The sequence below is a fragment of the Cetorhinus maximus genome, chromosome 18 (genome assembly GCF_964194155.1).
Source record: "Cetorhinus maximus chromosome 18, sCetMax3.hap1.1, whole genome shotgun sequence".
In the NCBI taxonomy this organism is placed as follows: Eukaryota; Metazoa; Chordata; class Chondrichthyes; order Lamniformes; family Cetorhinidae; genus Cetorhinus; species Cetorhinus maximus.
The window spans coordinates 43,289,730-43,305,922 of NC_135896.1; the positions used below are offsets into that span (position 1 = coordinate 43,289,730).

At 42.8% G+C, this 16,193-nt stretch overlaps 2 protein-coding genes across 3 annotated transcripts in view; one reads left to right on the forward strand and one right to left on the reverse strand.

Moving 5' to 3' along the window:
• The window catches only part of dmac2l (distal membrane arm assembly component 2 like), a 391,974-nt gene that overhangs the window by 201,876 nt on the left and 173,905 nt on the right, over window positions 1-16,193 (forward strand). The window lies entirely within an intron of this gene.
• The window catches only part of sos2 (son of sevenless homolog 2 (Drosophila)), a 106,882-nt gene continuing 97,215 nt past the window's right edge, over window positions 6,527-16,193 (reverse strand). For both annotated transcript variants that reach the window (XM_078562538.1, XM_078562539.1), the window contains 3 exons: window positions 16,033-16,074; window positions 14,035-14,138; window positions 6,527-8,338 (listed from right to left, as the gene is read on the reverse strand). In XM_078562538.1, coding sequence (XP_078418664.1) covers window positions 7,856-8,338; window positions 14,035-14,138; window positions 16,033-16,074 — 629 coding nt within the window. In that variant the 3' untranslated portion in view covers window positions 6,527-7,855. The remainder of the gene's footprint in view (window positions 8,339-14,034; window positions 14,139-16,032; window positions 16,075-16,193) is intronic.

A 16,193-nucleotide genomic window follows, 5' to 3' on the forward strand; every position in this document is an offset into this window, starting at 1 on the left:
GCAGCCAATCCCCAGCCCGTTTACATTCAAACGGATGGACGCTCCACAGCCCGCGCCGCCCATTGGCTCTTTCCGGTCCAATTGAGGAAATTGGTTTTCGTGTCATTGGGTGCGTCTGACGCAATCGGTAACCAAGGAGACGCTGGCCTCGACAGCGCTTTCGCTCAGCTTTAAGATGTCTGTGCCTCGATTAACCAACGTACGTGTTTTTTTGAGGATGTAACTAGTAGTAGGGTAGATAAAGGGAAGCCAGTAGATGGAGTATACCTGGATTTTCAAAGACATTTGTAAGATGCCACAAAAGATTAATGGGCAAGATAAAAGCTCATGGAGTTGTGGGTATTAGTATGAATCGAGGATTGGTTAACAGACAGGGAGCAGAGTGAGCATAAACAGGGCATTTTCAATTTAGCAGGCTATGACTAGATGAGTGCTGTAAAGATCAGTACTGGGGCCTCAGCTATTTACAATCTATATTAAATGTTTAGATGACAAGACAGAGAGTAATGTATCTATTTTGCTAATGATACAAAGCTGGGTGGAAAGGTAAGCTGTGGGGAGGACACAGAGGTTGCAAAGAGGTATAGACAGGTTAAGTGAGTGGACAAGATGGCAGATGGAATATAATGTGGGGAAGTTTGAAGTTATTCACTTTGGTTGTGAGAATAGAAAAGCAGAATATTTTTTAAAAGATGTGAAACTTGTAAATGTTTATATTCAAAGACTTGGGCGTGCTTGTACAAGGAACACAAAGGGTCAGCATAGAGGTACAGCAAGCAATTGGCATGTTGGCCTTCATTACAAGGGAATTAGAGTACAGGAATAAAGGAGTCTTGCTACAATTGTACAGGGCTTTGGTGAACCAACATCTGGAATACCGTTTGCAGTTTTGGTCTCCATATTTAAGGAAGGATACACTTGCATTAGAGGTGGTACAGTGAAAGTTCACTAAATTAGTCCCTTGGATGAGGGTATTGTCCTTTGATAAGAGGCTGACTAAATTGGGCTTATATTCGCTGGAGTTTAGAAGAATGAGACGATCTCATTGAAATGTACAAGATTCTCAGGGGGCTTTATAGGGTAGATGTTGATTGTTCACGGTAGTCAGAGAATCTAAAACACGGGCATAGTCTCAGGATAAGGGTCCGATCGTTTAAGACCGAGATAAGGAGAAATTACTTCACTCAAAGGATTGTGAATCTTTGAAATTCTCTACCCCAGAGTGTTGTGGATGCTCCAACATTGAATATATTTGAGGCTAGGATAGTCAGATTTTTGGTGCCTCAGGGAAATCAAGGGATAGAGTGGATAGGGAAGTGGCGTTGATGCCTAAGATCAGCCATGGTGGCGTTGAATGGCAGAGCAGGATCAGTGAGCCATATTGTCTATTCCTGTGTCTTGTTTTCTTGTGATTCTATGATATACTTCACTCAAGTTCCCACCTCATGTTTTCTCTACTCTCCTCGATCACTGGCTAAAGCTGAATCAGACTGTTCAAACCTTGGCCTCCTATTTGAACTCAGCTGAGCTTTGCACCCCATATCTTCTCCATCACTATCACTGTCTTCCAGGAATGAAAAACTTTTGCCATTTGTCAGAATTCCGACTTTTGGATCATGGAATTCCACCCTTTTAATTTTTTGCCAACCTTTGCCTGCCCTGGGGGAGCTGCCACTCAGCCCCTCTCTCTTTAATCTGCCACCAATCTGACTTGCTTTCTGTGATTGGGAAGTATGGAGGTTATGCCCCCAGTATCTGCTGCTCTCATGTATAGCCTGCAGAGCACTGTCTTCCTGGTATCACATCCACTGTGGGAGTTGCTGACACTGATGCAGGACAGCTGGATCTTCTCGCCCAATCCGAGGCCGTTACCATGTAATGGAGCAACTCAACCCTGACGACTGAAGCCTGCCAGTCAGCTACAGGTTTCAGCTCCAGCCCCAGCCCCAGGAAGGAAGGAGATCCCAGCAGGCCACAGACTCAATCATATTCCGCCTTTGACAAAAGTTGCCACTTTGCACCACCTCTGGCCTATACGAACATATGAACTAGGAACTCTGCCATTCAATAAGATCCTGGCTGATCTGATTGTAACCTCCTGCATACCCAGATAACCTTTCACCCCCTTCTTAATCAAGAGTCTGTCTAGCTCTGCTTTAAAAATATTCAAGGACCCTGTTTCCTCTGCCTTTTGAGGAGGAGTTCCAAAGACTCTCAACCCTCTGAGAGAAAAAAAAAATTCTCATCTGTCTTAAATGAGTGACCCCTTATTTTTAAACCATGACCCCTAGTCTAGATTCTCCCACAAGAGGAAACATCCTCTCCAGATCCACTCTGTCAAGACCACTCAGGGTCTTAAAGGTTTCGATCAAGTCACCTTTTACTCTTCTAAACTCCAGTGGAAACAAGCCTAACCTGCCCAACCTTTCTTCATAAGACAACCCGCCCATTCCTGGTATTGGTCTAGTAAACCTTCTCTGAACTGCTTCTAACGCATTTGCACCTTTCCTTAAATAAGGAGACCAATACTGGACACACTATTCCAGATGTGGTCTCACCAATGCCCTGTACAACTGAAGCATAACCTCCCTACTTTTGTATTCAATTCCCCTTGCTCAGTGATGGAATAGGTTGCCCTTCTAGACCTGTCCAGGTCTGAGCCCCAGGGGCCTGAGTTACCACCCCTCAGGGCAGCGGCTCCCCCTTTCCTGGCAGTGCAGATCAAAGTAGCGCTGCAGCCGCCCACTGAGAGTGGGGAGGAGGTGGAGCAGTGGCTAGAGGAACTGTGTGAACAAATGCAGGTCAGGGGCAGAATAGGGTGAGGGGAGGGTGGAGCACAGCTGCAGCTTGACAGGGAGCAGGGGGATTGAAGCCCAGGTGGTGGGGGAGGGTGGGGGGTGCACAGAGGATAACAGAGTCAGAGGGCCAGGAAAGCAGCAGAAGGGCTTGGAAAGCAAAGGGAGTGGGAGTGGGGCCAAGCATGTGGGAGCAGGGCTGAGGCCTAAGACTGGGATCCAGGGCCTGAGATTTGGGATGGGAGGGAGGGCATGTATGCGTATGTGGGTAGGTAGGTTGGGAAGTGGGGTATGTGTGGTGACGGGGAAAGAGGAGTTGATTACAATGTGTGTGGGTGGTGGGAGAGGAAAGAGGGTCTTCTGTCACCATGGAATATGGAAAGCTTGGCTGAAACCTATGAGTAAAGTAACATATTTACAAAGTACTTTAAATACACAGATTTTCACATTCATATGATGCATTATTATATGTTAATCTATAATGTGAACTTTAATAACATACCACATGTTATTGTGCTGCTTTTATTGCCATTTTGTTTTTGTTGGCGTCTGCAGTCAAATTAAATTAAGAGTTTTTTTAATACATATTCTTTCTTGGGATGTGGGCATCACTGGCAAAACCAGCCTTTGTTGCCCATCCTTAACTGCCCTTGAGAAAGTGATGTTGAGTCAAAATGGGGTGACATTGAAAATTAGTATGCGAAGCACTGCTATAATCCTTTGCTTCGCTTTGCATGTACATAATCCAGCAAGATCACGTTCTGTTGTTATTGCGGCCGTCATCCTGTATTACATGCACTATAACGACATTGAATGCTGAAATGCTGAGGTCACCTTGGTGATTTAATATAAATGCATTGGTCCATTGTTTACCTTCTATTACCATCAAGACTAAGGGAAAACTAATATTGCTCCCCACTTGGTCTAATAATTCCACCCATTTGAAAAGGCCTAGAAAAATTTGCTTTTCACTATAGATCATCAAAAAATGCTATAAATACTGATTCCTTGTCAAACAAAAAACAGACCTTTTTGTCTTCAGCCACTAATTTTCAGACCTTTCTGCCTTTGGCCATTCTCACCCCTATTGCCTTCTTCCACTTCTGAAACATCACCTGGTCTATCCCCTGCCTCAGCTCTTCTGCTACTGAACCTTCATCCACAGTTTTGTGACTTTTGGACTCGACTATTCTAACACTCTCCTGGCTAGACTCCCACTTTGCACCCTCCATTAACATGACCTCATCCAATACACCTCTGCCTGTATGTTAACTCTCACAAAAGTCCCATTAACACCGCCCATGTGTTTACTGACCTACATCAGCTACAGGTCCAAAAATGCCTCCATTTTAAAATTCTTCCCCTTGTTTTCAAATCCCTTCATGGCCTCACCTCTATCTCTAATCGTCTCAGCCCTACAACCTCCAACATTGCTGTACTTATCCAATTTTGGCCCCTTGCACATCCCTGATTTTCATCACTCTACCACGAACAGCTATGTCTTCAGTTGTGGAAATCAATCCTTAAACCTCTCAATCTCACTTTCCTTCCTTAAATTCTCATTAAATCCTATCTCTTTGACCAAGCATTTGGTCATCTACCCTGATATTTCCTGCATGGTTCAGTGATATATTTGATAATAAACCAGTGAAGCATTTTGCAATGCTTTACTATGTTAAAGAATCTATAATACAACAACTTGCATTTATAATAATGCTATCCTGCCTTATTGGCTGCTGGTGTACCTTGAGCCTAGTGTTTAGGCTGAGGCCTGTTTCTCCAATGTAGTCAAGTTCACTATCGCATGATAGACTCAAGGAATATTCAACTTGTTTCCAACAGAGTGACCGGAGTTTTACATTGAACATGTGGGCACACCCCCAACCCGAAATCTTGTGAAATAGCAAGAGACGACATCAGGTGTGCGTCCAATATGTTCGCATTCGCGCGCAATATTACTGTTGGCAGGTGTGCATGGCAGTTGGAAGCATGCCACCAACAATTAAGCGGTCAATTAAGCCCATTAAGGAGGCAATTATTAGAGATCTTACATGGCCCGTGCGCTTTTACCATTGGCAGACGGGCCAATTGGCCAGGTGCCCTTTACATTTTTGCTTCATACTCGATCCAGGGCAGGATAAAATGGCCAGGATGAAATAAAATAAAGGAGATGCTCGATGATTGAGGTGTTATGAGTTCTGCTGTCAGTTGCTTGAATTTGCATGACAGAGTTTGCGGCATTTTTTGTGCAAATTTAATTGGAAAATACTGCAACTCCCCGAGGCAGCTCCGCAGCAGTTATCAGCCTTCAGGGAGCTTGTTGGAAATGCCCACCCGCACCCTCGCTTCTCACGGCGCCCACCCTCTTCACAACCAGTCCCCCATCTGGCAGCACTGAGCCCCTCAGCGCGCATTCCACGCTTGCTGCCAGTTAATTGGCCAGCCAGCGTGAAATCACGTTCGGGATCCAATTGTGGCCAGACATGGAAATCACAGTCACTTCCAGGCCAGCCAATCAAGTGCACCCGACAAACGCAAAATTCAGGCCACTGAATGGGAGAAGTCAGCTATCATTAAACATGCTCAACTTAATAACCACCACATTCAATTGTTCAACTCTAGACTTATCTCATCCATCATGCACTGGCATACAAAATGCATCAGGGAGGCCAGTGAGAGGTATCAACACCACATTATTCCTCAAAATGGCAGGATTCTTATCAGTGACATCTGGTTACACTTACTCAAGAAACACGTTACCATCCATTCTGCAGTTGACTGTTCATCAGCAAGAATGTTAACATGTACTGACCTATTACGAATGCAGTAGCCTTAATAATCAGAAGTAAGATCCTGCTCATATGCCTATCCTCCACCTTTTTCAACTGTTCCAGTCATTCCTCCGATGGGTAGAGTATGCTGCCCAAAATGTCAAGGCCTACCAGTTCTTCTAAGGAACTCATTTAAAGTATCAACTGCTCTTTTCAGAGAAGTTTTCCTGGTGTAAGTGTAAAATTGTTGCATTCAATGATACTTCTCTCACCATGAAAACCCTCAAACAGTTTTGACTCTTTTTGTGTAAAGATGAAAGCCTACATCTATAGCAGATGTCAGTTTACTTAAGTTTGCAATTACACAATTTTAATGTTTTTAGAAATTATTTTTGTAGCCACATTACCTTTTAATCCTGTATTCTAGATATGCCTTTCCCTTCGTTACCAAGTAGTTCCCATCTTTAGTTCTGATCCTAAAAGAAAAATCTCTCCATTTTTGTGTCAGAAATCACCTTTTACAATGCCTAATTTTAATAGGCATTTTTTAGGTATTATCTCGAGTCTGGAGGTGCTTGAATGCACAATCAATCATTCGTTTTTAAATGGTGTGCATACTTAAAGGCAAGGACCAAATAGCGATGTAAACAACAATAATTCTGGTTGGCTGCAGACTTATTCAAAGAGCTTTTTAAGGCTTCCAGCTTCATCTTTTGTAAACGAACTCAATTTATAAAACAGCAAGGTAATACCTGCAGCAGTGCTTAACTTCTGTAGAATACAGCTTTTGCTGGAACCTTGTCCTCATTGAAATAAATAACCAGAGGCAGCCACTGCATCACCCAGATAAATACAAAAATGCAATTTCAGACACAAATATTTTAAAACATTTACAAATTAAGAAAAGCATATGCATTCAAACAATTGTATTGTTAAAAGTGACACAGGCAATTTTGAAAGTTTAAGTAAAAATTAAGACTGGGTAATTTATTGATCTTATGAAGGACACAGATACAAAGTACATTCGAAAGGCCACATAACATTAAGTGAAAAGACCATCATAACTGTCACTTCAGAAAAGCAGCTACAACACTACTGGTAAACAACAAATTCCTTCACCTTTTCATACACCACCAGTTATAATGGCAAGTAGGCAATTTTAGGTCATAGCTATATTTAATTTTTTTAGTAAAGCTTTGAAGTTTATGTTGGTTGAAATACAATACTGAAAGAAGTCTATAGAAGATTTAACAAAATGCTACAGCAGAGCCAGTTTAGCACTGAGATTTGCATCAGAAGGATTTTTCTGTTTGTTCTTGATCCACAGCAGTTAAGATTCTGACTTGACATACAGGTAGCAGACAGTTCATGTTATTCAGTTCAGTTTATACAAAACAACTGTCATTATTCGTATGTATACAGTAAAAACAAAACTGTACATTCATGTCATTTCATTTCTTCTCGTTTTTGAGCGCTTAGGTGACTTGTTAATTTGAAGATAATCTTATTTACAAATGAAATCAAAAGGCACATCTGAAAAAATATGCATGCTTACAACAATGTGAAAGAAATTCTGACCTTTAGTTATCAATGCTTGTTTTTCACAAACTGATTAGCCTCCTACATACTAGTGCAGGTTAGACAGCTTTACCCATTCAAAAATTCCAGATTAGTGTTATAATTTCTTCTCTAAAATTTTCAGCAGCCAACCAATACAACTTGAATAAAGAAACACAATTTGTAAAAAGCGTCATATTTCATTAAGTTTCAGTCCTTAGGCGATCTGCATCAAATATTTAACGTATCGGTAAAACACCTGTAAAGCTCATTCCAACAAATGAATAGTCACACAGGATCAACATTATAATAACCTTCCTGATGTCTGCAAAATTCCATCATTTAACAAGGCCACTAGAGCTCAAATATGTCTCAAGGATTTATCTCGTTGGCTCAGTGCAATGATTAGTTCAAATAATTTAATTCATTTGTACAGTGCAAATGCAAACTTGTGTTACACTTCAAGGTAATTATGTTGGCACTGCAAGTCTGAGGAAAGAAAATGCTGCTGATCACCTGAGAGGAGATCACAGCAATGAACTGTTCTGTAATCTGAATGAAAGAAACATGAAGATTCGGTTTTACTCCAATACCAATTTCTCAACTGCACAATTTTCTTGAGTGCACAGTTACTAACAAGACATCAAAAAAGGTTAAAAACAGCAATACATTTTCTTGCCCCAGTGCCTTAATACAGATGCCTGATTTCCCACAGTGCTTTAAAATTTAGTGTCAGTGAGGAATTTCTGCATTTTCCAGCAATGGCAGTCCACCTCTGTGCAAAGAAGGATGTGATATTTCCCGTTTGTAAGTCTTTGGTGGAAGTTTTGGCAGTTGTGGACTGGAGTTCTGTCTGGGAGGTATAGGTGGAGCAGAAGAGTAAATAGGGTTAATGTGGTTTGAACAACGCCGTATAATCCTGGGAGAAGGTGTTGGAGGAGGAGTACTGGGGGAACTGAGGTTTGTGCTGGATTCTCTGTACCAATCTTGATCCCGATGAAGGCGGCTCTTTGGTGCTGGCTGAAGATGAAAAGGATCATTCATGAAGATCTCAGGAGGCCTTATTGGTATAGGTGGAGGTGTATCAGGCAGTGGATCCCTTGGAGGAGGTGGAGGCGGACTGTGTAGTAGCCCATCTGAGGAAACATATAATCCAGGAATCCTAGGTAGCCGGGGTGGAATAGCAGGAGGGCTATCTGGCATATTTGAAGCTGTCTGTAAATAAAGAGATGAAATTATAGTCAAAATTTCTTATAATTAATTAAGCTCGAAATGACAACAGTAACAAATTAAGAATTCAACAACAAACAACATCAGTATCTGCAAGGGTAACAATGGTGAACCAAATCTCATTTTATTCAGTATTCATGCAGGACATCCACTTCAAGCAAATATCCAGTTTGACATGTGCAGGTTTGCTTCCTACACAAATCATATTACACAACAACTTGTGTGACTATTCATTTGTTGGAATGAGTTTCACAGGTGTTTTACCGATACATTAAATATTTGATGCAGATCACCCAAGGACTGAAACTTTATGAAATATGGCGTTTTTTACAAACTGTTGTTTCTTTAGTCAAGTTGTACTAGTTGGCTGCTGCAAATTTTAGAGAAGAAATTATAACACTAATTTGGAATTTTTGAATGAGTAAAGCTATCCAACCTGCACTAGTATGTAGGAGACTGTAGTCAGTTTATGAAAAACAAGCAGTAATAACTCAATGTCAGTATTCTTTCACTAATTATTGTAAGCATGCACCTTTTTTCAGATATGTTTTTGATTAGGATCAAAGTGAAAAACAACAGGAAAACCATCAGCAAAAATCTACAGGAAAACTATCTGGACTTCTCTTAGATAGTCAGCACATTGTCCAATATGGAACTGAGCCATATAAACTGGGAAGGTGTTGGGTTCAATCCCTTGTTTATTTTTATTCTTTATGGGATTTGAGCCGTGCTGACAAGGCCAGCATTTTTTTGCCCCTCCTAAATGCCTTTGAGAAAGTTGTGGTGAGTTGCCTTCTTGAACCACTGTAGTCCATGTGGTGTAGGTACACCCAGAGTGCTGCCAGGCAGTTCCAGGTGTTGATCAAGCGACAAGTGAAGAAACAGCGATATAGTTCCAAGTCAGGATGGTGTGCAGCTTGGAGGGGAACTTGTGTGACTTGGTAGAGCTCGCAGGTTTGGAAAATGCTCTTGAAGGAACCCTGTCAAGTTGCTGCAGTGCATCGTGTAAGTCATACACACTGCGCTGCTACTATCTGACCATGGTGGAGAAAGTGAATGTTAAGGTGGTGGATAGGGTGCTAATCAAGCGGGCTGCTTTGTCCTGGATGGTGTCAAGCTTCTCAAGTGTTGTTAGAGCAACATTCATCCAGGAAAGTGGAGAATATTCCTGACTTGTGCTTTAAAGATTGTGGACAGGTCTTGGGGAGTCATGAGATGAGTCACTCAGTGCAGAATTCCCAGTCTCTGACCTGCTCTTGTAGCCACACTATTTATGTGACTGGTCCAGTTAAGTTTCTGGTCACTGAAACCCCCAGGATGCTGATGTTGGGCGATTCAACGATGGCAATATCATTGAACGTCAAGGGAAGATGGTTAGATTCTCTTGTTGGAGATGGTCATTGCCTGGTACTAGTTTTGCATCCCTTACTAAACCAACAACTCGCCAGTCTGACACTGGTTTGGTTCTGTACACAATGACAGCTTGCAATTATATAGCACTGTTAACATATTCCAAAGCAACTTAAGATGATGAAAACAAATAATGATACAACAGAAATGTTATGAGGCAATGACCAAAGTCACAGTCAGAGCTAAGCTGTAAGAAGGCTTTTGATGAAAAGTGAAAAGATAGCAAAGTAGACGATTTTGAGAAAAGCATTCAGAATGTGGGAGAGAAAGATAAGATGCAAAATAGTTCCACGTTGAAAGAGTGCATTGGCACATGGAGCCAGAGGAGACTGCAGAGTGAAGGAGGGGAAAATCCACGGAAGAATTTATAAATGAGGATAAGGTTTTTGAATTCAGTGTGCTGGGGCAGGGAAGGCTATACTTTCACCTCCATAACATTACCCATCTCCAAACTTGCTTCAGCTATCTGCTCCTGAAAACAGCATTTATGTCTTTTTACCTTTAAACTTGAGAATTCCAATACTCTCCAGGCTGGTGTCCCACTTTCCACCCTCCATAAACTAGAGCTCATCCAAAACACTTGCCCACATCCTAACTTCAATTCACCCATCAATCCTGAATGTTATCCAGGTTTTGTTGTCTATGGACATGGACTGCTTCAGTACCCGAGGAGTCCAGAATGGTGCTGAACATTGTGCAATCATCAGCGAACATCCACTTCTAATCTTATGATGGAGGGAAGGTAATTGATGATGCACCTGAAGATGGTCGGGCCTAGGACACTACCCTGGGGAACTCCTGCAGAAATGTCCTGGCTAAAATGATGGTCCTTTAACAACCACCTTCTTTTGTGCTAGGTATGACTTCAACAAGTGGAGAGTTTTCCCCAAATCCCATTGACTTCAGATTTTCTAGGGCTTCTTGATGCCACACTGGGTCAAGCTGCCTTATGCCAAGAGCAGTCACTCTCACCTCACCTCTGGAGTTCAGCTCTTTTGTCCGTGTTTGCTCCAAGGCTGTCATGAAGTCAAGAGCTGAGTGTCACTGGCGGAACCCAAACTGAGCATCAATGAACAGGTTATTGCTGTGTAAGTGTCACTTGATAGCACTTCTGACGACATCTTGAATCACTTTGCTGATGAGAGAGAGTAAACTGATGGGGCAGTAATTGGACAGGTTTGATTGTCCTGCTTTTTGTGGACAGGACTAAACTGGGTTATTTTCCACATTGTCGGGTGGATGCCAGTTTTGTAGCTGTACTGGAACAATCTGGCTAGGGGCGCGGCTAGTTCTGGAGTGCAAGTCTTCAGTGCTACTGCCGGGATGTTGTCAGGGACCATAATCTTTGCAGTATGCAGTGTCTTCAGCTGTTTCTTGATATCATGTGCTGTGAATCAACTTGGCCGAAGACTGGCATCTGTAATGCTGAGGACCTCAGGAAGAGGCCAAGATGGATCTTCAACCCGTCACTTCTGGCTGAAGATGGTTGCAAATGCTTCAGCCTTATCTTTTGGACTGATGTGCTGGGCTCCCCCATCATTGAGGATGGGGATATTTATGGAAGCTCTTCCTCTGGTTAGTTGTTTACTTGTTTACCATCAACCACAAATGGGTGTGACAGGACTGCAGAGCTTTATCTGATCCGTTGGTTGTGGGATTACTTGGCTCTATCTATTGCACACTACTTCCGCTGTTTGGCATGCAAATAGTTGTGGTGTGTTGTAGCTTCACCCGATTCACACTTAAAAATAAAACCTTGTTAGTCTTTTCCACCCCACCCCCACTAGAGCTGTACTTTGAGTGTCCTGTCTTCCATTCTTAATTAGCACTTTTCTTAGACAAATATCACCACCTTCAACACCTCTTTGATCCTTTTGTCTGTGACATCTTTTGATTATCTGCTCCTATCACGGCTTGCTTATCTCCACAATCACCACACCCTCAACTTCTCTCTTCCCCCCCGCCCCCGCCACCCCCCCCTCCCACCTTAAACCAGCTTATATTTCACCCCTCTCCTAACTATGCTTCAGTTCTGCCGAAGGGCCGTGAAGGCTCGAAACGTTAACTGATTTCTTCTCCACCGATGCTGCCAGACCTGCTGAGTTTTTCCAGGTAATTCTGTTTTTGTTTTTAATTTTTAGGTATGCCTGGTGCTGCTCCTGACATGCCCCCCTCCACTCTTCGTTGAACCAGGATTGATCCCCGGCTTGATTGAGATGGTGGAGTAAAGGATATGCCAGGCCATGAAATTATTAATTGTGGTTGAATACAATTCTGCTACTGATGTCTCATAGTGCCTCATGGATGCCCAGTTTTGAGCTGCTAGATCTGTTCTAAATCTACCCCATTTAGAACGGTGGGAGTGCCACAAAACACAATAGAAAGTACCCTCAATATGAAGATGGGACTTCATCTCTACAAGGATTGTGTGGTGGTCACTCGTACCAATAGTGTCATGGACAGATATATCTGCAACAGGTAGACTGGGGATGAGGTCGAGGTCAAGTAGGTTTTTCCCTCTTGTTGGTTCCCATACCACCTGCTGCAGACCCAGTCTAACAGCCACATCCTTCAGGACTCGGCCAGCTTGGTCAGTAGTGGTACAAATAAGCTGCTTTTGGTGATGGTCGTTGAAGTCCCCCACCCATCCTGGGCTCTTGCCACTCTCAGTATTTCCTCCATCAGTGTACTGAGTCATCAGTTGGTGGGTGGGAATCAGGAGGTTTCCATACCAATGTTTGACCTGATGCCATGAGACTTCATGGGGTCCGGAGTCAATGTTGAGGAGTCCCAGGTCAACTCCCTCCCAACTATATACCACTGTTCCACCACCTCTGGTGGATCTGCCCTGCTTGGTGGGACAGGACATAGTCAGGGATGGTGTTGGGGTGTCTGGGATAATGTCTGCAAGCTAAATATAGCTGTTGTCAGGCTGCTGCCTAACTAGTCTGTGAGACAGCTCTCCCAATTTCAGCACAAGTCCCTAGATGTTAGTAACGAGGAATTTGCAGGGTCCACACAACTGGGTTTGCCACTGTTATCTCTGGTGCCTAGCGCAACGTTGGTGGCCTGTTCGATTTCATTCCTTTTTGACTTTGTAGCAATTTGGCAGAACTGAGTGGCTGAGTAGCTCGGCCATTTTAGAGGGAAGTTAGGAGTCAACCACAGTGCTGTGGGTCCGGAGTCACATCTAGGCCAGACCAGGTAAGCTCATTCAATTTCCTTTCCTAAATTTCCTAGTGAACCAGATGGGTTTTTACAAAAATCAATGATAATTTCATGGTCACCATTACTGGGACTAGCTTTTTTTTTAAATTCCAGATTTATTAATTGAATTTAAATTCCACCATCTGCCATGGTGAGATTTGAATCCATGCTCCCAGAGCATTAGCTGGGCATCTGGCTTCTCCATGCATTTGCATCCCATGAATGCTCATTAAATCATACCTTCTTGATCTTGAAGGTACGACTTAATTTTAAGTTAGTGCTGCAGGACACTTGCACCTCCTGTTTCATGACTGCTTAAAGTTGACGTGCAGCAGATGAGGTTGTTCATTCTTCGGATTTGATTAACTCAATGGCACAGAGGAGGAGAGCAGGAGAAGCCTTGCGTAGCTTGATAGTCCAGTAGCAGCAAGGGAGAGTGGTGGGGTCAGTCGGGACATTTAACAGGGTAACATTGGGACAGAGGTGGTGGCCTAGTGGTAATGTCACTGGACTAGTAATCCAGAGGCCCAGCTAATGCTCTGGGACATGGATTCAAATCTCATCATGGCAGGTGGTGGAATTTAAATTCAATTAATTAATAAATCTGGAATTTAAAAAAAAAGCTAGTCCCAGTAATGGTGACCATGTAATTATCATTGATTTTTGTAAAAACCCATCTGGTTCACTAATGTCCTTTAGGAAGGGAAACTGAACATCCTTACCTGGTCTGGCCTAGATGATCGTAGATATCTCAGATGGTTGTAGGGCTGGAGGAGATTACAAAGGTAGGGAGGGCCCAGGCCACACAGGGATATGAAAACAAAGATAAGAATCCTAAAATCGAGGTGTTTCTTTCCAGGAACTAATGTAGGTCAGCAAGCACAGGGGTGACGTCTGAACTGTGAATAAGGACACAGGCAGCAGAGTGTTGGATGACCTCACGTTTATCTAACTTTTATCAATCAAGCTTGGCTTATTCCTATTCTGTGTAGAGGAGACTTAACGAAGAAAGAAAATGTTATTGCAGTATTATTTCACAATGTACTATGAGGCACTTCCTTTACCTTAGAATTTACCAAGTCTAGACCAGGCTTCCTTCGCTGAGGAAGAGGTGGCGGAGTAGATGAGTCTTCACTTGATCGGTGATAACTTGAAATTGAGTGAGGTTCTGGAAACAGACAGTGAAAGGAGAAACTAAAATCTAATCATTTACATCATGTTTATACTTTAGTAGCCCAAAAACCCCAATAATAACTTGCATTTATATTGCACCCTTTAATTTAGGGAAATGCTCCAACAGATAACAATTTCACAGAAAACTGTGCTGAAAGTTGATGCTGACCCAAAGGAGGAGATATTAGCATGGGTGAAGGAGCTGAATTTTAAATGAGGGTCTTCAAGGAGTAGAGGAAGATTAAAGAGAAGGTGTTTAAGCAGGAATTCTAGGGGATGGTGTTTAGATGGCTGAAAGCACCATCTTCAACGCTGAAGCTAAGGGAATGGAGGGTGCACAAAGGCCAGCATCAGAGAAATGGTAAGTTTGAGGAGGTTTCTTGGACTAGCGAAGGTTACAGTGGTGGGAACAAGGTCACAGAGGGATTTAAACACAAAGATGAGAATTTTAAATTAGCGACGTTAGGGGACCATACACCAACGCAGGTCGTCAATAACAGGCACATTGGTGAGTGAATTGTGATGCTGGATAGGATATTGGTAGCTGAGTTTTGAATGAGCTGGTTTAGATAGTGGAGGATGGGAGACTGAGCAGAATTGCATTGGAATAGCTTGCAAGGACAAAGAGGCTGAGGTGATAAAGTATTGGGTAAAGGTTTCAGTGGCAGGTGTTCCATGGGCATGGGTGAAGATGGGCAATATTCCAGTTTTTGTGATGAGGAGCACATGGGGTAAAATAAATCTCAACTTGGACTCAAATAGGTGCCGACAGTCTGGTTCATTTTGAAACAAGGGCCAGGAACGAGGGGTGGAATAATGAGGGTACAGAGTCTGACAGGTGCTGAAGTTAATGGCTTTGGTCTTCCCAATATTTCACCGGAGAAAACTATGCCTCGTTAACAACTATGTACAAACAACAGTCTGACAATACAGATGCAGAAGGGGTCAGGAGCGATGATGGAGAGATGAGTGGATATTGTCAGCATACACAGGCAAGCTGGTCCCATGTTTGCAGATCATGTTGAAGGGCTGCATCTGGATGAGGAAGAGTACAGGACCAAGGATATAACCGCGGAGATTCAAACATTAACGATGCAGGGGTAGGAAGAGAGGCCGTTGCTAGAGATGCACTGACAACAATTAGATACATAAGTGGAAACTAATGAGGGAAATCCCACCAAGATGGGCGTTGGAGGAAATGGAGTTGGAAGAGAATTGCGTGATCAGTGTCAAAAGCCGCAGAGAAGTTAATTCACATGGTCACAGTCACTGAATGTCATTTGCAACTTGTTTAGGTTATTTTGGTGCTGTGGCAGGAATAGAATCTAAATGGAGAGAACATGGAACTATGGAAAAGATGGGCATGGATTTGGGAGGGGCCAACACAATCAAGGCCTTGAGGAAAGGGAAGTTGGAGAAAGGAGAAATAGTTTGCAAGGAATGAAAGACTAAGGTTAGGTTTTTTGGGGAGGTGGGCAATGATGGTAGTTTTGAATAGCTGAAGTGGAGGAACTACTTATAATGCAGCTAGCATGGGAAACCGGAAAAGAAAATTAGGTGGTCATCAATTTAGTGAATGGGGCCCACGGAGCAAGTCTGATGGACAAAATGAGCTCAGAAGAAGAAACGATGGAACATGGGAGAGAAACTAGAGAAAGCTGCAAGAACAGGGAAGGCTGAGAAGAGGTTTTGTTTGATGGGCAAGAGAAAAAGAAAGCAACAGAGGCAGCTAAGTATGCTTTCAATGTTAGTGAGAAAGAAATCCACGAGAGCACTGAGGAAACTGAATTACTATGTGTTTGGCTTTTAATAGATTAACCAATGGAGTAACAAGTACTCAACATAGCAACTGCTGATGAAAGCAGTGAAGGTACATGTGCTCAACCTACTTGATGGTGGCAGCAAGACCGGTGCAAAAATGCTGTTACCACCTGTAAAAGAAAATGATAAATGGTTTAGAATTATGCCTGATAATTAAGTCACAATAACATGCAAATTATGTAAGAACTGCGCAAATCATTACTTAGCCATGTTTCAGAACACAGTGCAT